Source organism: Tauraco erythrolophus, chromosome 25 (genome assembly GCF_009769465.1).
Source record: "Tauraco erythrolophus isolate bTauEry1 chromosome 25, bTauEry1.pri, whole genome shotgun sequence".
NCBI classification, from domain to species: domain Eukaryota; kingdom Metazoa; phylum Chordata; class Aves; order Musophagiformes; family Musophagidae; genus Tauraco; species Tauraco erythrolophus.
This window is the reverse complement of record NC_141489.1, coordinates 2,642,541-2,663,242: the sequence shown is the minus strand read 5'-3', so window position 1 is coordinate 2,663,242 and position 20,702 is coordinate 2,642,541. Positions and strand designations below refer to the sequence as shown.

Here is a 20,702-nt window from a genome sequence, read left to right as displayed (position 1 = left end):
GCCGGGTGCTGCTCTCGATCTCCCATAGCTTCCATGCTGTGCCAGCATTGCTCCTGCCACGGCGCCAGGAGCATCGCCAGGGTCAGCCCTTGGCGGTTCCATCAGCCGTGCCCCGGTGCCAAACCTCCCTGGCACCAGCAGCAGCCAGCACCAGCGGAATTAGAGAAATAAAAAGGATGGGAGAGAGGCCGAGCAGGGGGATGCTCCAGGTACTGGAAGCTGCAGCGATTCCAGCGGTGGCACCCAGTCCAGCTGCGCGTGCGAGGGCCGAGCGGGGCAAAGCCAACGTGTGAAGGCAAAGCAGAGCTGTGGCCAAACTGGGATGGGGGAGACACGGGGGGGGGCTGCTCATCCCCAGTGCTCAGAAAGGCTCCACGTAATTGCCGGGGAAGAAACCTCCTTCGTCGCCCATGACGCCCTCGCACCAGCCGTCCGAGTACCGCCGCGTGACGAAGAGGAGGGCACCGGGCTGGAAGGAGAGCTCGTTGTCCTTCTGCCGCGTGTAGGGGTAGATGGCCACCACTGCGGGAGGGAGGAGAGGGGCCATGGAGCCCAGTGAGGCCACCGCAACCACTGGGGAGGGTGGCCAGGGGGGACACCGGCAGCCCACGGCATCACCCGCCGGCGCAGCGGGCAGGGGCTCAGCCCAAAGCACCTCGGCAAAGAGATTGGGGGGGGGGGATGTGGGGCTCCACACCTTTCTCCAAGTAGTTCTCCGGGGTCCAGGGAGGGTCCTCTGTGGTGGGGGGGGGTGGTGGCAGAGCCAAATCCTCAAAGTCGGGCAAAGCCGGCGGCGGCGGCTCGAGGTCACCAGGGGCTGCGAAACCCCCACAAAATCCGTGGGAGATGAGGGGCTCCATGAGGAGCCCCCACCTCCCCACTCAGCCCCCACCTCCCCGCTGAGCCCCACACTGAGCATCCCCGGAGCACCGAGTGCTCACCTGGGAGCACGAGGTCCAGCGGGGGCACGGGCAGGTCCCCGGGGAGCGGTGGGGGTGGCGGGATGGTGGCCGAAGGCAGTGGGGGTGGTCCCGGCTGGGAGGGCAGCGGGGGTGGCGTGGGGATGCCTTCCACGGGGGCTGCCGGGGCTCCGCTGGAGCTGAGGGTGGAGGAGCGACCGTGTCAAGATGGAGAGGGGGGCAGGCTGGGGGGCTGGTTCTGCCCCCCCCTCTTTGAACACAGACCCTTGCCCCATGCCAGGCCGAGGTGGCACTTGCTGCAGTCACCGCGGCCAGGATACTCCAGCACCTGTGTGTAAACCCCATACAAGCCCTGTCCCCACTCCGTGCCTCAGTTTCCCCATCGGAGACCTTCTCCGTAACAGGATTTTGCTCTAGAACTAAGCCCTGCCCAGGGCAGCGAATCTCCCGCGCCTAAACCCTGTATTTTTCATCAAAACCCCTTTGCAGCAGAATTTCCCCCTAGCAGTGGGGTGACGGTGGCCACCCCAGAGCTCTCCGAGCCCCCCAGGCCCTCCCGACCCCCCTGGACAGCGCCGGTACCTGATGGATACCAGCGAGGAGGTGGAGGAGGCTGCGGAGAGCTTGTCCTCGGGAACCACGGGTGGCTGGATGGGCTCAGGGACGCGGGTGCTTCTCCTGCGGGCAGAGCGGGCGCTGAGCCCCCAGCCCGGCCGGCGGCTCGGCACGGGGATGGGGACGGGACCCCCACAGCAGCAGCATCGAGTGAGCCCGTGGTGCCCCTCGTGGCTCTGTCGCTGCCATCATCACCCGCTCGGTGCCGTAGAAAGGCAAAGCCCCCCCCACCCCTCACCCATCCCCACCCACAGCCTCACCCCAGGGTGCCCGCAGCCTGCGCCGCCGACTTGGTCCCCTTCCGAGCCAGGGTGCCCGTGCGGGACAGCTGGGTGCTGCGGTCCTGCGGGCACGGGGAGACACAGAGACGTGATGGGTGAGGGCAGCAGCAGACACCCCACGAACTCATTGCACCCCAGAGGGCTGCAACCTCCCCCCCTCCCCGCAGGCAGCAGCACCCCGAGGTCTCCGCTGGGCCCCCCCGTGACGGGAGCAGCCGAGCGGAAGGAGCCTCCGGCACCGCGGTGCGGAGGCGGCTGAGAGGCGCCCGCCACCGTGGGAACCACGTCCCCCACGCTGCCACTTCCCCTCCGGCCGGGGGCTTGCGCCCACGAGGCTGCCGAACCCTCCCCGTGCCGTGGGTGCCTTCCTGCGCCGGTGGTTTTGGTGCTGGGAAAGGCACCGCGGGGGTGAGAGTGTCACGGCTCAGCACCGGCCCCAGCAGCGCTGATGGCCTTTGCTGAGCGTTGTGTGCCTCAGTTTCCCTTGGCTGTTGTGGCCCACGTCCCCCCTCCTCAGGCTGGGACCACCGAACCCCATGGGATGAGTCCTGGGGTGGGATGGACTGTGCTTCTCCATGGGGACGGGGTCTGAGCCCACCTGTACACCCACCAGTGCAGCCCTGGGGACATCAGGGGCTGAGAAAGCCCATCCGAGCCCCCCAGGGCCCCCCCCAGGCCCTGGGCTGACCTTTATGCCGTGGCCGATGTCGTCCAGGATGCTGAAGTTGAGGGGTTTCCTGTAGTAGGGTTCCAGGCAGGGTGGGTTCGGGGGGAGGATGATCTTCTGGTAGGACGGGAACCTCTTGCTGACCGTCAACGAGCCGATCTCCCGGCGAGACACCTTCTCCTTGTGCATGTCAACCCTCTGCGGAGACGGCACCGTTCCCACCGTCCCGTCCCAGGTTCTCCTCACCTCCTGCTGCCACCTCCAAGTCCCACCACCCTTCCCAGCCCCGTCTCCCCGTCTGTAAGGGAAGGGGGTCACAGGGAAGGATCAGGATTGAGCCCAAACCCCTCCACCTGGCCAAAGACGCAGGGACAGGTCCCGCTCTGCTCCGTTACTGCAGGGCAAGTGATGCCCTCGATGCCACCGCAGCGGATCTGGCCCTTCCTAAAGCAGAGGACGGGGGGGACAGGGCTGCAGCAGGGGGAGATGTGTAAGTCTCAGCCACCCATAAGATGTTTTCCTGCTACTTCCAGCGTGACCAACAGGGTTTCGTCTCCTCCCATGGCTGGAAAGGCTCTGGGTGGCTTCCAAGTGCCAGGAAGAGGCCGGGTGGCCATGGGACTCTGCATCCATGTCCCTAAGCTCTGGGAGGATGAGGCCAGGCTCCAGCAAGGGGAGAGCACAGCAGCCAAGCCAACGCCTCGAGCCCCATCACTCCACTTTGGCTCCTCTGAGGTTTCCCAGGCACTTCCTACCATCCCCTCCACCGGGATCTGCAGTGCCCGGACTGGGAGAACACCCTGGAGACCAGTTTCCCAGCCCCAGGTGGACCCCATGACATGTTGGGTGACCCCTCACCACCACCCAAGGAGGTGGTCTCGCATTTCCACTGCAAGGTGATGCTACAGGGGGTGACGGGCTCTTCAAGCCGTGGGGAAGGAGAGTCTTCAGCCCCTTCGAGCTGCCCAAAGCCCCTTCCCCAGAGCCCGTTCCCTTCTCAGGACCCAAACCCCAACACGTGCTGGCATCAGGGACGGACCCACCTGGGCCAGGCAACCGACATCCGCCTCCACCTTCCGCAGCTCGGCCGCCTGAAGGTCCAGCAGGCGCAGGAAGGCGGTGGCCAGGCTGCTGACCTGGTACGTCACGCTGGCCAGGGACTGCGTGCTCAGAGCCATCGTCTCCTCCAGCGCCTTCCGCTTGTCGCTCGCCTGGAAGGGGGGAAAACCCATCCGGTGGGACGAGCCCCCCCTGCGCGGCCGCCGCCGCTCTCCATCCCCACGCTGGAGTCACACGGTAGCGGAGATGCTTCCTTCTGCTTTCCAAATGCATCAAACTTCCTCCGGCTCCACCGGTGCGGGACACACGGACACCCGTTAGGCAGCAGCACTTGGCTATTCCGGCACCGAGGATTCACTGGGATTCCACCCCGGGTGGCAATGGGGGGGTCTCTGTCGGTGGGGTGCTGCCGTTTCGGCAGGTGCTGGAGCTGAGGGCCAACCTCAGCCTCCTGCCACCCATGGGGACACCTGGCCGTGCCACCGGCCGTGCTGCGGACAGCGTCTCCATTCTCTGAACAGTTCAGCCTGCTTCCCCTCCAGCTCCACTCCAGTGGGTCCAGCCCCTTGGGAGCAGCCTCGGGGTCCGGCACAAGCAAGCGAGGCCACCGAGATGGGCTCTGCAAAGCGCGCAGAGACCCTCCGGCCAAGCCACCTTCCCCAGCAAACAGCACCAGAACGAGCTTTTTCCCTCTTATTTCAGCCCAAAAGCTCCTGCCTCCCTCTTCCCACAGCGGGGGCCAGGCAGGGAGGAGGAGGAGGGACCCCAACAGCTGCAGAGCTTCACGCTTGCTCTGCGTGTGTAGCAGCCCGGCTCGCCTCTGCCAGGCACCTCCGAAACCCCGGGGACGGCCCGGGGCAGCCCAAGCAGGGCTGGTGTCCCTGGGCCCCTCCTGGAGCTTCTCCGGAGGCACTGACCCACCCTCCCTTCATCCCGACCCCCATCCTGAGAGCTGAGCAGAAAAGCTGCCATGGAGCAAGAGGGGAAACTGAGGCACAAGAGAAAAAAAAACAAACAGCGGCATGCAATGCTCGGTAGGGAGTTAATGGAGATACTCAGGCTCCCATCTCCGAGGGCAGAGCCTTCACCACCACCCACCCCTCCAGGACCACCATCTAACTGGGGCTCCCAGCTGCCTCCAGCATCACATCCAACCCCAAAGCCGCAGCTCATCCCACCATGTCCCCCTCCATCCCCGTCCCCCTCACCTGCAGGTAGTTGCTCTCGCAGTAGTCGGCGACCTTGCGGAGGTTGCAGTGGTGGTCGCGCAGGAGCTGCTGGCCCGCTGGGATGTCGTGCTGCCGCAGCTGCTCCAGCTCCGACATGGTGCCGGGCTCGGCTCCCACTTCCTCCCCGGCGCCGAGTTTTGAAGCTGGTGGCGGTGCTGACGCAGGGCCCGCGGGCGCCGCCGTGTCCCCGTCCCCCCCCAAGGGACACCCCGCGGCCATGGAGCCCATCCCGGCCATCCTCACGTCATGGCCCTCGGGAGAGCCGGGGTGGCTGGAGCGGTGGGGGCCAGCAGGGAGGGAGCTGGTGTGGCCCCAGCTCCACGTGTTGGGGGGCACCTCACTGGGGTGGGGGATGAGAGCGGCGTTTGCGGTGAAGGATGTGAGTCACGGAGGAACCGGTGGTGCAGGGTGGGGGTGAGGGACCAAGAAAGTCACCGGCGACCCCGACCCCCATCTCTGCCACCCTCCTGGCGGGCACAGGGCTGAGTTGGGCTTGGCTGCATCCAGGAAAGGTGATTCCCTTCCCCTTGCCTTTCCCAGCCAGGAAACTTCGACCACTTCGACTGCCGGGTCCTGCTCCCTGGAAAAGCCCTGAGCACCCCGTGCATCCCGCATGGCATCGTCCGGTCCTCGCTCGGCCCAGGGCACAGAGGGATGGGACCAGTGACCCCGCAGAGGTGCCCGTCCTTCCCTCGCCCGGGTCAGCGTGTCCTTCTCGGTGCTTTGCTAACGTCTCACATCCCCACGGGTGAGGGTGGGTCGAGGGCAGGAAATTCCCACTTGCCCGGTGCTTGGAAATCCCCCTCCACCCTCTCCTCCTCCTCTTCCTCCTCCCTCAGGCGCTTCCTCGGGGCCTCCCAGGCTCTGTCCTCAGCCCCGGCAACTTTATAGGCTTTACACCAGCCAGACAGGAGCAAAACCCATATTTGGGCTTGGCCCTTCCTGAGCCCGCGGCCCCACCAGCACAAGGACGAGGGAAATGATGAATTTCCTCCAGCACTGGCTCCACTCCTCACACCCTGAAGGACCAAGAGCCACCTCGCTGCTCCCAGCCCCGACGAAGCTGCTCCAGCCCCCAGAGGTCCCCTCACCCCAGCTCCCCCCCTCCCCATCCCCTCCTGAACTCCAGGAAAGCTGCTCGGATTCCCACAGGGGATGGTCCCTCTGTCCCAGCCAGGACAGCACCCAGCCACCCATGGCAGGGGCTCAAGGGCTCCCCAGTTGCCCCAGCCACCCCACAAAGCACTTCTCCTCTCCTCTCCTCTCCTCTCCTCTCCTCTCCTCTCCTCTCCTCTCCTCTCCACCCCACCCTTCCTCCCCCATCCTCCCCACAGCCCCACCACCGATTACCCCGGGCTTTGAGGCTAATGCCCAACACCTGACCAGCTTATTCTCCTGAGTCTATTATCAGCTTAAGGACCAAAGACATCTGCTCCCCACCACCCTCCCGGAGAGCTGAAGGAGTCTTCAACAGTGCAGGACAGCGAGGGCTCAGTTGACAGCATCTCCTCTCGGATGGATCTCTGAACGTCTCCACCGCTGAGAGGGGCAGCCCCTCGTCCCCGGAGGTAAGTGCCTTTGCTCCCTCCAGGAGCATCGTGAGGTCCACATGGTTTGGGATCCACCACCTCCGTGGGTCAGCAGCACGGCTGGGCTGCGCCTTTCGGCTCCTCGGGCTCTGCCACAAACATCTCCCAGGTCCAGCTGCGTGCCCAGGGCATCGATGGGGAGAGGAGCACTGGGCACCCACGCCACGAGAGCAGCCACGGAAAACCAGCGGGGTCCCGGGCACAGAGGCTTGATGCCTTCCAAAGCAGGGCCAAGGCACGTTTCAGCTTAATCACATTTAACTTTTATTTAAAAGGTTGTGGCCAGGCTTTCAAACCCAAGTTTTAACACGGGAACAGATCTCAGCAGCGCAAGCCGGCTGTGCGGGAATCCCACATAACCCTTGGATGGGCTTTCCTGAAAAAAGAGCTGCTTTTTTCCAACCCACGCGACCCCAAAACCCTTCAGCCGCAGCAAGCAACGCCTCTGCGTGCAAATAGCCGAGTTCACAGCAATGAAGGGGCCATAATCCATGTTAGCACTTACCTGGGGGGAAGGCACAAGGAGGGGAGAGAAGGGAAAAAAAAATATATATTTAGTTCCTTAGGAAACCTGCAAAGATGCTCTTGCCCAGGCACAGGACACCGATCAGGGAGGTCTAGTTTCTGGGCATCCAGGTTCTCCCACAAAGCTGGTGCTCCAAGAGCTCCAAGGCAGCGGCTTTTCTCCAGGCTCAGCCAGCTCCACTGAACTGGCCACCTCATCTCTTGGGAAAACAGCCTCTGGAGCAGCAAAGACCTCTAAAAACCGGGCTGGATCCTCCTCCACTGCCCTCAAACTGCATCTGTCGCTCGACACACCTGCTGAGAGCAAGCAAACGAAAATCTGGTCACAGCAGATGTTACAAGAAGGGTTTTGAAAGGGGCCTGAAAGGTTCCTTCTGCCCCGGGTATTTTTTTAGCATCAGCCCATCTCTCACCGTGGGGTGGCTGAGACAAGAGCGACGTCTGCAACACTATTAGGGCCGAAGGGATAGTCCCAATTTGCCTTAGGAGAAGCCCAGCTCTACACTAATAACATGCCACTTCCCTGCGATTACAGGGCAAAATGGCTCAGGACATGACAGAGAAGGAGCTGCTGAAGATGGAACTGGATCAGCTGAAGAAGGAGGTGAAGAACGAGAGGCAAATGGTGAGTCTTCCACCCAAAAGGGCCGTTCCCTGGTGTAACTTTCTGACCTGATCATGCTGCAAAGAACCACAACCCCTGAAATCAAACCTCAAATACAGGCAGAGGCATGTGCTTTCATACCTGTCCCCTCGAGGCAAACGTCCCCCCCACATCCCAGAGCCCGGGGGCTGCAGCCCCGCACCCAGCGAGGTGCCCACAGCACCCTGGCGATGCTCCCGGGGCCCCACGCTGGGTGGGATGTTCGTGGCCACAGTTGCCCTTGCAGAACCAGGGGACGGTTTGTTCCCATAACCCATGCAGAGCATCTCCTTCCTCGACAGGTCTCCAAGACCGGCAAAGAGATCAAGGAGTACATCGAGTCCATGGCGGGCGAGGACCCGCTGCTGAAAGGAGTCCCCGAGGACAAGAACCCCTTCAAGGAGAAGGGCGGCTGCACGATAAGCTGACCCCCCGCTGCTGTCACCGCCCGGCACGGGCATATTCCCACGTGCGAGCCAAGACTGTCAGAATCCTGCTTTCGCTGTAGTCCGACCTCAGCACCGGGGAGCCCGGAACCAAAGCGTAGTGCAACTAAGGGATGGCAAAAGAAAAAAAAAAAAAAAAAAAAAGAAAAAAAGAGGAAAAAAAAAAAAAAGAGAAAAGAATTACCCCACTGCCGCCGGAGATGAGGTTCAGCAGCGTGTGCTCTTGTGCTCTCACAGCTGATTTACATTTGGTTTCCTGCAAGCAAAACTTCTGCATTTTTAGCAGCCAGCAGCCAACTGGGCTTTAATGAAACCAGAGAGCTGTGGCTGTCTCAGACTTCGCCAAGAAGCCCAACCCCGGAGCCGAGCCCCTGCTTGCTGCAGAAGAGCATCCCAGCAGGACCCTGCTCGATTCACGTCCTCTCGGTGCCTCAGTTTCCCCATCTGGCACAGGAGGGCAACATCCACCCCGCTGCTTTGAGGCTCCCAGGGCTCTGAAGCTTTATTCTATTTATTCCTACGCATCCCCCCAGCCGGTGACCACCGCTGCCCACCATTCCTACCGCTCCCAGCTCGCACCCACCACGCACCTTGCAGCAAGAGCCAGGGCATGGCCAGAGCGGAGCTGGGGGGACTTCACCCAACACAGGCTAGGGCGTGGGAAGGAGCGAGGCCCCAGGCAGCTTGTTCAAAACCCTCACCCTGCCTCTCAGTCTCGCTTCCTCCCTTGGAAACCCCCTGGCAGCCGTGGGAACGCAAGCCCGGGGCTGTCAGGTGCTGCCGGCGACCGTGGTGGCTTCACGTGCTGCTTCTGCTTCACCGCCAGCTTCCCCCCCGCTGACGTGACCTGGCTGCAAAGTCTCGTCCCACCATGTCCCATCAGTGATGGGGATGACTTGGAGCAGGTGGTTTGGGGGGCAGCAGCTCCTTGGAGCAAGGCAGGCTCGCTAAGCCCTAAGCGAGCAATGCCAGGTGATCCTCCTGCTCCCAAGGGCAGCTTTTTTCTAGGACAAATTTCATCCTGTTTGATAGAAAAAAGCACAGCAGCCGGGGCACAGCCAGCTTCCGAGTTCAGCAGGGTGATACTTTGGGGAAGATTTGTTGGGTTTCTTGTTTGAGGGGTTTTTTGGGCAGTGTTTGGTGGTTTGTTTTTTTTTTTTGGTTTTGTTTTTTAAATCCATTACAGCTACGTATTATCTTTGGGAAAAAAACATCCAAAGCATCTCCAGATGACCAATCCCAAACGGAAGCAGCAGCTCTTGTTATTTCTCAGGGTCCCTCAGGTCCTGTCCCTGCCACAATCTGTCCCCATCCCACTTCTCCTTCACTCTTGCCCACCTCTGACAAGGCAGCAGCCCTCAGGCCCGTGGCAAAATGCCCCCCTGATGCCCAGCCAGCCTCTGCTCAGGGGTCACACGTGTCCCACGGCAGATGCAGACCCAGCAAAGACGACGGCTGCAAATTCCCGGCAGGAACAAACTTCTCCCACGAGTGGGAGAGGGTGCTTGGGACGGGGCACAGCTGGTACCTGCTGGATGTCGGGAAGATCGTGGTTCTGCTGCGATGCCGACGGCTGCTGGGGCACCAGGAGCACACGGAGACAGACCTGGAAGTATTTTAAACGCTGTTTTTTTGCAAGGAAACTGCGTTCCACCCCCCTCGCAGCGGTGTTTTCTGTCCCACCGGTGGGCTGTGGCCGTGCTCAGCACCCAGACCCCGGGGCGGGGGGGGGTCCCTCAGCCCCAGAGACACCCCCCAGACGGGGGTCCCTCGCTGAGGACAGACACCAAGGGCATTTCCTCGGGGGGGGGGGGAGGGGGGGGTGGTGTGTGTGTTTGTGTGTTCTCCCCCACTCCACCTCCGCTCCACACCCCTCCCCAGCCAAAAAAGACCAAAATCAAGGTGTTTTTGCTCTTTCTCACAGACGCTAAATAAACCCGCCGGCTCCACCACGGCCTCTGTCTTTCTTCCCGCAGCCTCGCGGGGCCGGTGGGCTCCACTCGGGCCGAGCCCCGGTTCCTCGGGCAAAGCGAAGCGCCGGAGCCCGGGCTGCCCCTAATCCGGGGCGGTAACCCGGCCACCGCCGGGCTTCCCGTGCTCGGAGGGGATTAACCCGTTAATCGACGTTAAACGGCTGGAAACGTGCGTCAGCGCCGGCTAAGCCGCTGCGGAAGGGATTCGGGACGCTTCCGGCCCAACGGCGGCTTAAGCGAGGGCCGAGGGCGCCCACACCGCCCACCCGCCGCCGCGACCGGTCCCCGGAGCCGCCGCGATGAAGGAGGGAGGGAGGAAGGGGGGGCGGAGCGCGCTTCCAGCCAATAGCAGCGCTGAGAGGCGAGACTGTCAACCCGAGCAGCCAATCAGCGCCGCAGCTGGCAGAGCGCCCGCCACCGCCCTCTGCCCCCCGCCGCTCCCGCGGCGCCCCCGCACAAAATGGAGGCGGGCGGGGACGGGGGAGGGCGTAGCGGGAAGAAGGCGGGAAAAACCCGCTGCTGCCGCCCCCACCGACGCGTCTCAGCCGCCTCCCGCCGCGTTACCGGAGCGGCGGAGGAATTAAAAAAAAAAAAAAGGAAACACACGAGGTCCCACCGAGATTTGAACTCGGATCGCTGGATTCAAAGTCCAGAGTGCTAACCATTACACCATGGGACCGCTGCGTACGCATCGCTCAACCGCGCTCTCAGTCTATCTCACCGCCCACCGGTGAACGTGCCGCAGCGTGTCCGGTCCAGTCCGGTTGTGTGTGTGTCGACCCCCCCCCCCCCCCCCCCCCCCCCCCGCCCCCGAACCGTAACGATGGGGTTCTGCTTCCCATTCCCCCTCCCGGTATCGCCCGTACTGGTGCGGTGCGTCCGTGGATCCCGGGGATGGCGACAACACCATCCCGTGGCCCCGCTCCGCGAGCACCCTCCGGAGGGGGTGGGGGGCTCAAGGGCACCGTTCGGTCGCTCTCGGTGCCCTTGAGCCCCCCCTCCCCCCCTCCCAGCAAGAAAATTAGATTAATTCTTCCTGCGAACCCCGTTAAATCACGGTACCGGCCCCGTTTGGCTGCTACCGGCACCAAGGACAGGCCGGAGCATCCTCCGGGATGGCCCCGAGCTTCGCTGCTGCCACCTCTACTTGTCCCCAACCCTCATTTCCCTCCTTTATTTCCCTATTTTTTCCTTATTTCCCCCTTTATTTCCCTATTCTTTCCTTATTTCCTCCTTTATTCCCCTATTTCGTCCTTATTTCTCCCTTTATTGACTTATTCATTCCTTATTCCCCCTTTATTTCCCTATTCTTTCCTTATTTCCTCCTTTATTTCCCTATTTCTTCCTATTTCCTCCTTTATTTCTCTATTTAGTCCTTATTTCTCCCTTTATTACCCTATCCTTTCCTTATTTCCCCCTTTATTTCCCTATTTTTTCCTTTTTTCCTCCTTTATTGCCCTTTTTTCCTCTATTTCCCCTTTATTTCCCTATTTTTTCTCTATTCCCTCTTCTTTCTCTGTTTCTCTTTATTCTCCCCTTATTTCCCCTTCCTTATTTCCTCCTTTTTCTATTCCTTTATTTCCTTTCTCTATTCCCCCCTTTATTTCCCTCTTTGTCTATTTCCCCTTTATTTCCCTTTCTCTATTCCTCTTCATTCCCCCCTTTCTCTATACCATTTATTCCTCTATTTCCTCCTTTATTTCTCTATTTTTTCCTCTACTCCCCCTCTTGGTTTTTCTCCATTTCCCCCTTCACTTCTCTATTTTTCCTCTGTTCCTCCCCTTTATTTCTCTATTTCCCCCCTTTATTGCTCTATTTTTTCTCTCAATTTCCCCCCTTTATTTCTCTATTTTTCCCTCCCTCAACTCCATAAAAACCACACAAAACTTTTTTTTTTTTTGCTTGTTTGTTGTTTTTTTCCTCTTTATTATTAAAAATGAAACAGTGTGGAGTAAAGCGGTTTGTGGCAACAAAAAAAAAAAAATAAACAAAAAACCAAAAGCACCTCGCTGGAAGAGAAATGGAGCCCACGTCCATCCGTAATCCCAACTCCATATCCAAGCCAACAAACTGCCTCACGCGAGGGGAAAAGGGAAGAACACGGATTAGAGGGAGGGGGGAAAAGCCGAAAAGAAACGAATCAGCTGAAAAGAGGAAAAATAAGAGCATTACAGGAAAGTACAATTTTATTTTTTTTTCTCTGAATGGCCTGAAATTGTATTTGGGCGGCTGCCAGGAGAAGTTGGGTGCACCCATCCGGTGGATAAGGAGGTGCTGGGTGCTCCCGGCATTAGGGCGCCGAGTGATGTGGCACCCCGAATTCGGCTCGATCACCCCCCTCATGCTGCCATCGACCCGCTGCTGCCATCCTGCCTCAAAAAAGCCACTGGAAAACAGAAAAACGAAACCAAACAACCCATCGATTGCAATTCCCCCAGCAAAAAACGGGGTTCGGCCCCGCTGGGCTGGGGGAGCGAGGAGGATGGAGCTGCTGATGGAAGAAGTAAATATCCAAATTCAAAAGGAAAAAAAAAATAAAGAAATGGAAGATTGAGCATTAAAAAAAAAAAAAAAAAAAATCAGTCACAACCGAACATTACGGACTGCTGAGGTCTGGAGCTTTTACAACTAATGACCACTTTAAAGTGAAAAGAAAGCCCATAAATTCTATTTTTAAAGAACATTTTTTCTTTGGAAAAAGAGAATAATTTTTTTTTTATTTCTTTTTTCCCCTAAACTACAGCATGTGGAGTTGCCACTACCTAGTTTTTCATCTATTGTCGCTAAGAGGTAGATAAACAAAAATGAATTGGTTATATATAAGGTCGTGCCCCCCCTGGTTTGACGGTGATGGAGCTGAGGGACTCCACGGGCACCAGCCACTCAGGAAAATCTTGGGATTCATGGGAGAGTTTTGCCTCCTCTGGAGTCCCCCTAAAATTTGCTGGGTTTCAATCCGTCCGGAGCCAACGGAGGCGGCAGTGACATGGGGGGCCGTAGTTTAGGGCCAGATTTCCCTCCTGAAGTCAAGGAATTTGATCCCGAGATGAATCCGGATGCGCTTCGAACGAACCGACGCAGTTAACTGCTGGGTAATGAACGCTCATGCCATGATGACCGTTTTAAGGATCATTTTCTGCCCTGATTCTGGTCAATCCCATTGATTTCCCGGGATGATCCACCAACAGCGGATCAAACTCCTTCCCGCTGGCCTTAGCGTTGCTTCACCGAGACCGTTTCCCAAACTGGTCCAAAAGAAAACAATAAATGGCTTCAGTTCTGGGGCTTAAATTATTAATTCTTTTTTTTTTTTTTAAGCAAAAAAAAAAAAAAAAAAATATCCCTTTCGGTGTTAAAATTTGTGCCGATCTGCAGCACCCAAATACTTTCCACAGTTCATAACCCACCGCTCCACCAGGGATGAGCCGCTGCCGTGGTCCGGCAGAGCATCCCACCACCATCCGGCAGAGCATCCTGCCACCGCGGCGCGGCACCGCGCCCGCCGCCGCGCAGAGGGGTATTCGTCTTCACCGAAAAAAACAAGACCCTAAAGAATCCCATAACGTAAAGCAGCAGGGGCCGAGCGTGCGCCCCGGGGCTGACTTCTCAAGGGGTCCGACTTGGCCGCTATCCCATCCCACCACCTTCCCAGCACCGTTGGGAGCCTTCCTCATCGGCTCTCCTCTTCCTCCTCCACCACGCAGCTCGCTCTAACCGTAGGGCAGAAAGCCGGGACCCCAAAACTGCCTCCCCGCCAGCCAGGGGTGGTGAGGGACCCCCCAGCTCCATCCCTCGGGGCTCCCCGTTAGCTCTGAGGTAGTTCGCACGCGGACGTTTCCAGCTCGCAGCACCTGCACGGTCTCCCAAAACAAATAAAATAAAATAAAAAAAAAAAAACCATGATTTAAGAGCCTCTGGGTGGTTTCGCTCTGCTCTGGATCTCACCCACAATAAGTCAGAAAAGAAATAAAAGTTAAAAATAAAATAAGATAAGAAGAAAGGCTGATTTAACCGAACGGGGGCCGATCTCTCGCCTCCGATGCGGAGTCGCCGTCGGCCATCCGGAATGAATTCCAGCCTTGAGCAGTTATTGCCGAGCACCCACTCCCAGGCAGCTTCCCCAGCGCCGGGCACCCAGCCCGTGGCACCCACCTCCAAGCACCGACCCGAAGCCTCCTGAGCTCCAGCACCGCTCATTCCCGCTGCCCCATCACCGCTCCCGGCTCCCAGAGCCAAACCCAAAGCCAAATCCTTCACCCTCCAGTTGGGAAAGCCCACGGCTGGATTCAGCCCCGGCACAAGCCAAGCAGCTGCCGGGAGCCGGTGTGTTATGAGGATGCTTAAATATTTAAGGAGAACACGTGTTTCACAGGATCACACCGATTTCATCCAAACAAAACAAAAAGCTACAACGGGAAAAAAAAAAAAAAAGTTAAAAACGACCGAAAAAAACCCTCAGAAACGACCCCCCTCCAAAAAAAAACCACCTTGGTTACTAAATTCTCCAAAAATCTTAAGAAAGTTCCAAAACCACCAAAAGCCTGCGTCGTGTGGACCAGCAGGGGACAGGGAGGGAAGAGCTACAGCAATAAAAAGAAATTAAATTAAAGAAATGTCTTCAACTGTCTTAGAGCAAGTCTGCGTTTCCGAGCTTTTTCTAGAAAACACTCCGAATAGCTGGAGCTAGAAATTAAAAAAAGATCATTTTTTTCTTCCGATACTGATGATCTATCTAACTTTTACTGCTTTTTTCTTTTTCTTTTTTTTATGTGCTAAAAAAAAAACAAAAAACAAAAAAACAAACCCAAAACCTAACACCCAGGAAACATAAAATGGAGCTTTGAGGCAGTTTCCTTTCAATATTTACAACGGATTTTCCTCTAGCTTGACTCCAATGCTCCGAGCGACCCAGAAACCCTTCGGAGCTTGGAAGAGAAGAAACATTAGCTGGGATTTGGGGATTTTTTTTTTTCCTTTTTCTCTCTTTTTCTCCAGCTGAATGGCAATAAAGCCTCCAGTAACATTAAAACAAGGCGAACCCCCAAATCCGAGTCTCTCCGGAGCGCGGCGGCAGCTCCTTCCAGTGATGCTTGGCGGGGGACACGGCGCCGAGGAGCGCTGAGCGCTTCCGAGACGTGAATTCGTTCATCGCCACGCCGGCCCTGGGAGGCAGGAGAGCAGCGTCACACCGCCGAGGAGAGGGGAAACTGAGGCACAGAGAAGCGCTTCGCTTGCTTGCTTGCCTTTTTGCCCCATGGCAAAAAAAGCTCTGCCCGCTCGCTGCCTGCAACCCTCCCCGCCACCACCCTGCGAGAAAAACCCCATTTCACCCATTTTACCCATTTTATCCACTTTGCCCCCTTCCCCTTCTCCTGCCCGGAGGCTCCCTGTGTCCCCCTGCCCCAACTTCAAAACTCCGCATCGCTCCTCACCCCATGGACAAGGCTGCTCCTTGCTCACAGGGGGGGAAAAAACATTAATTAAAATAAAAATCAAATTAAATTAAATTATTTCCGCTCGGATACAGACAAGGCAGAGGAGCTGGCGGTGCCGCTCACCCCTCCGTGTGGAGCTTTCCCCTAAATTACCTTTTATTCTGGAGCAAAGAGAGCGGCTGGAGAGGCTACTGCGGGGCTGGGGATCCATCCTGCTCGCTTTTGGGGTTCACTAAAGCATTTTTTTGTTTTTTTTTTTTCCTGCTTCTTCATTCCAGGGCTGATCCGGGACTTGCTCGCGTCTCCGGCCACCCATCCCACCGGCCGGCCGTGCCGGGAGCCTGCCTTATCCCAGCTCCAGCTTGGCTCCGGAGAAACACAGGAGATGCTCAGCAGAGTCTTCCTTACTGCAAATCACTTTATATAAATAATTTCCCTCGGGAAAACAAAGAAATTCCACCACCTCCAAAAAAAAAAAAAAAAGTACCGATCGCTCCTACATTACAGCAGCGGGACCGGCTGGTGGGGAGGGGGTGAAGCATCAAAGGTTTCCCTGAATCGTCAGATTTTAGGTCAAGATCTTCTCACTGCAACAACCGGATGGACAGGACGGAGGGGTGCTTGGGGTGGGAGTTGGGTTTTGGTTCCTTTTTTTTTTTTTTTCTCCTTTTTTTTTTTTTTTTCCCTCAATGATACAGTTTGAACCAGTTATCAAAAATGCTTGCTGTCGGAAAAGACGAGTATAAATCACCGATGTCTGAATACACTGTTCTGTGCAAGGCTGGGAAAAAAAAAAAAAAAAAAAAAGAAAAAGTAGAGAGCCAGAGATTTCAAGTAATAAGAAACCGGTTTTCCCTGGGACAAATGCCAGTCTTCCTTAAAAATATTAAAAAAAAAAAAAAAAAAAAAAAAAAGAGGAAAACCCCGTGGAAGCCCCTCTCCCACCACCCCAAGGGGTAGGAGCTGCCAGCTGGGCACTGCCAGCCCTAATTTTGCTCCTTTCACCCCAAATTTATGGGAAGTAAAAGGCCAGCGCTTCCCTACCGCCGGCGACGGGTCCGTTCCCGCGCTCCTCACCCATCCCGAATATTTTTTTGGGGAGGAGACACGGGGTGGGAGGGTGGGACAGCAGCACCCACCGCTCCCAAACGCGCTTTAGCACCATCAAATTTTGTAATATTTTGTAACTACTGTTCACGTAAAGGTTGTTTTCCCGCAGGTCCAGTGAAAAACAGCAAGATGGGACCTAAAAAAAAATCCCTGGGAACCTTTTAGAGCAGGTGGAGGTTCAGGATCGGTCCTCAGGGTCGGATTCATCCTCTTCCTCCTCGATGTGCGTTTATACATATAAATATATAAAAATTGGCTCCCGTTAATTTCTCTCTCTTTCTTTTTTCTTTTCTTTTTTTTTTTTCTTTTTTTTTTTTCCCTTTAAATTGCTTATCCTCGGTAAAACGGAGGCAAATCTCTGTAAAATATTTCACAGCATCATAGTGGAGAAGATGGTTCGACGCTGCCTCCGTGGCAACACCGGAGGCCGATTCGTTTGGGTTCTGGGATATATATAAATATATAAATACATATAAATATACATATATATATATATATATATATATGGCTTCCAAGTGTTAGAAAAAAAAATAAAATCGCCTGAGCTGGTGCGGTTTAAATACCAGCAAACCCCGTGTACCCCACTTTGCATAGTCAACGCTGTTTGGGAGTCTGTCCTCGCATCCCCGGGAGTGGAAGATTTCTGATCCCAAAGCTCTTAAAAAATTTGATTTCTTGATGGAGTTGGACTGAGAAAGGCCTTTCAGCCAGTGGCAGGTTTTGGTTGATTAAAAAAAAAAAATAAATTTAATTTGAAATTTAAATTTAATTTAAAATTTAATTTAAATTTAATTTAAAATTTAATTTTAATTTAATTTAAAATTTAATTTTAATTTAATTTAAAATTTAGTTTAAACTTAATTTAATTTAAAATTTAATTTTTTTTTTTTTTTTTAAAGAAAGAAATAAATGAAGTTTTTCCAATTGAAAATGTTGGTGGGCTCCAATTTGTCCAAGGTCTCGAAGAGTCGTGACATCTGACAGCTTTTGGGTTGTGGTGAAATTCATTAATCGGCTTGAAAAGGCCAAAAAAAAAAAAAAAAACAAAAAGTTGCTGCCATCTTTTCCACTATGTCTGAAATTCCTGTCGTTCTCCATAGAGAGCTCATAACACTTGGTTACCTGCACATAACTCCTGGCTCATAAGAAATTATGAAACTTAACTTCTCTTTTCATTAAAAAAATAAAATATTCAAGACTATCAGCTTTTATATAAAATATCAGCAAGCCCAAAAAAAAAAAAAAAAAAAATTCAATTGCTGAGGTAACTTCATACCTTGAGGTAGCTTTTTTTTTTCCTTTTCTCTTCTTTTTTTTTTTTTTTTTTCTCTTTTCTTTTGCGTTTTTTTTTTTTTTCTCTCTGGTTGCTCAAACACACGGCAATTCCTGCCCTCCCCCCACACCTCCCAGTTGCTGCGATGGGTTAAAGGACGGTACCTGCTGCCACGTTCCCTTCCCAAGGCTGAAATTTCAAGCCGGGTAAAAATTTGGAAGATTCGAGCCGGAGGGTCGGGCTCCGCTTCGGAAAAGAAACGAATCACCGCGTCAGTGCGAGGTTTGTTCCAAATTCCCTCCTTTTAGCCCCAAATCGGCTTCCCCGGGGGGTTGTCCCGGGGTCTCCTCCCGCATCATCCCTGTTCCCCCTGAAATGAACCCAAATTTGGTTTTTCCATCCCAATTTGCAGGAAAAAATCCGCGTAAATCCTCGTTTTGGCTGGATTTACAGCAGAAAAAGGCGGCGCGGCGGGTGGAAGAGGCGACGGCAGCAGTTACTGTCCCCTCCGAATCGTCAATATTTCAAACAAATTCACGAAAATCTATCGAAAATATAAAAATCCACGTAAGAGTGACGGGAATCAGTAACCATTTCACATTCCTTCGACATCCGTGTTTGGTGTCGTCCCACGGGAACGGTCGTTCTTTCCGCAGAAACGAGGGGGGTGGTTGGTCGTTTTTTTTTTTTTGTCTGGTTTTGGTGTTTGTTGTTTGTTTTTTTTTAAATAATAAAAAAACTATCTTTATAAACTAATAAAAAACATGCCAAATTTCAAGATTTTTTTTTTTTTTTCCCCACCTAGATTTGGAGGAAGGGGGGGAGGAATAAGACACAAACAGCCCCAGGGGAGTTAATGTGACCCCCCCCCCAAACCCTCCTGCACACGTTTAGTTCCCATAATCTGATTGCTAAAGAGATGCAGATTAATCCAATATTTCCTACCAAGCAGGGGTTTCTTGGCCTTTTTTTTGGGTTTTTTTTTCTTTTTTTTTGGTGGTGGTTTATTGCTGTTGATTGAAGGGAGGAGGGAAAAGCAAAACCCCTTCGCTCACCCCTTCCCTTCCCCGGATAGTTTGCCTCATCTCTAGGATGGGTCGTCACCTCCGCAGTGGAAATTGCTGGGCAGGGGGGGAAGAAAAAAAAAAGATTAAAAAAAAAAAACAAGGGTGGTGTGTCCTGCTTCTGCCATTATTTCATAGGCTTCAAAAAAAAAAAAAAAAAATTTTAAAAAAATAAAAAAAAATAAAAAAAAAAAAAAATCTCTTTAAACTAACCTAAAATGAAAAGAAACAGTCAAACAACTGAAAGAAAAAAAAAAAAAAAATCATCCTGGAAAATAGAGGTGCTCTCCTGGCTTCTAAGGCTTGACAAGGCACTGCACCGCAGGCAGGAGGAATCCTGCCCTCCCGTTGGGGCTGCCGAGACCGGAGCGGTGCGCAGAGCTCCCAACGGATCCCAATCCATTTGGTGCTAAAGTGGGGGGTTTGAATCTTTTTTTTTTTGATTTTTTATTTTTTTTTTTTTTTTTTTCCCCACCACAGATCTCATTACCAACAGGGATTGGTAAGAATCCACTGGAATTTCTCTTCAAAAAAAAAAATTAGGAAAAAAAAAAAAATTTAAAAAGTAAATGCTCCGAAAGAACGTCGCTTTGGGAACATCCACCAGCCGCGGGGAGGGAGGGAGCGAGGGGTTGGGGAGACGCAGGCGCCGGGCACCCCTGGGACCTCCAGGGGCTACTTAAATGAGGGCGAATGCTGCACCCACCAGAGGGGACCCAGCGCCGCGGCGGCCGCGGCTTCGCCGCATCGTCATTCCCGGGCTCCCGGCGCGGCGCAGTCGGTCGGCCCCGGCGCGGAGCAGCACCTCTCGCTCCATTTAAGTAGCTGTCCTGGCCCATGGAGCTAAAAACGGATCCAATTTTTTGGGGTTTTTTATGTGGGTTTTTTTTTTTTTTTTTTATCCTAGCCATCTACCTCGGAAGCCGATCAAATTGCCTTTTAATTTCGATTGGATAATGAAAAAAATTAGCGTCTGTCTACGGTAACTGATTCCCAGCCACTCTTAAGCCCGGCATCGGCTTGTTCCGCGTTTCACGTTGGCGTCGGGGCTGCTCTTATTTCCTCCGCGCTTGCGTCTGGCCGCTCTGTCCCTTCTGGTGCTGCTGCTTCACCTGGGCCAGGATGTCTCGGATCTTGCGCTGAGCCATCTGCGGGTGGGAAGAGCAAAAGAGGGGGAGTTGGGGGGGGCACATGGGATCCCGGGGGTGAGGGAAATGGGTTTTCGTAGAATCATGGAATGGTTGGGGTTGGAAGGGACCTTCAAGACCATCCAGTTCCAACCCCCCTGCCATGGGCAGCGACACCTTCGACTACAGCAGGTTGCCCAAAGCCTCATCCAACCTGGCCTTGAACACTTCCAGGGATGGGGCAGCCACAGCTTCTCTGGGCAACCTGGTCCAGTGCCTCAGCACCCTCAGAGGGAAGAATTTCTGCCTTAGATCCCATCGAAATCTCCCCTCTCTCAGTTTAAAGCCATTCCCCCCCCTGTTCTGTCACTCCTCGCCCATGTCCAAAGCCCCTCTCCAGCTTTTCTGTAGCCCCTTTAGGCACTGGAAAGCTGCTATAAGATCACCCCGGAGCCTTCTCTTCTCCAGGCTGAACAGCCCCAACTCTCTCAGCCTGGCTCCAGAGCAGAGGTGCTCCAGCCCTCCAATCAGCTCCGTGGCCTCCTCTGGCCCCGCTCCAGCAGCTCCATGTCCTTCTGCTGTTGGGGACCCCAGAGCCGAGGGCAGCACTGCAGGGGGGTCTCACGAGAGCAGAGCAGAGGGGCAGAATCCCCTCCCTTTCACATTGTGAATGATGCTACAGTGCTCAGCAGGGCTGGGTGAAGTTGCTCCTGGAGATCCCTTCCTGCTTCGTTTTTCACATGGTT

At 54.9% G+C, this 20,702-nt stretch overlaps 3 protein-coding genes and 1 non-coding gene across 5 annotated transcripts in view; 1 reads left to right on the top strand and 3 right to left on the bottom strand.

The window, feature by feature from the left end:
* Positions 1–361: 361 nt before the first annotated feature.
* Positions 362–4,867, bottom strand: ABI3 (ABI family member 3). Its single transcript, XM_086626601.1, has 8 exons — positions 4,751–4,867; positions 3,527–3,694; positions 2,505–2,681; positions 1,796–1,878; positions 1,503–1,598; positions 942–1,099; positions 698–817; positions 362–522 (listed from the first exon to the last, which is right to left on the bottom strand). The coding sequence occupies exons 1-8, from the start codon at positions 4,865–4,867 to the stop codon at positions 362–364; spliced, it is 1,080 nt and encodes a 359-aa protein (XP_086482727.1).
* A 2,559-nt stretch (positions 4,868–7,426) lies between these two features.
* GNGT2 (G protein subunit gamma transducin 2) lies at positions 7,427–7,956 on the top strand. Its single transcript, XM_009984029.2, has 2 exons — positions 7,427–7,510; positions 7,831–7,956. Exons 1-2 carry the CDS (start codon positions 7,427–7,429, stop codon positions 7,954–7,956), a joined length of 210 nt encoding a protein of 69 aa, XP_009982331.1.
* Positions 7,957–10,554: 2,598 nt separating this feature from the next.
* TRNAQ-UUG (transfer RNA glutamine (anticodon UUG)) lies at positions 10,555–10,626 on the bottom strand. Its single transcript has one exon. It is a non-coding gene; the product is annotated as a tRNA-Gln (tRNA).
* A 9,258-nt stretch (positions 10,627–19,884) lies between these two features.
* IGF2BP1 (insulin like growth factor 2 mRNA binding protein 1) overlaps positions 19,885–20,702 on the bottom strand; it is a 29,737-nt gene continuing 28,919 nt past the window's right edge. For both annotated transcript variants that reach the window (XM_086626361.1, XM_086626362.1), the window contains one exon: positions 19,885–19,977. In XM_086626361.1, coding sequence (XP_086482487.1) covers positions 19,885–19,977 — 93 coding nt within the window. The remainder of the gene's footprint in view (positions 19,978–20,702) is intronic.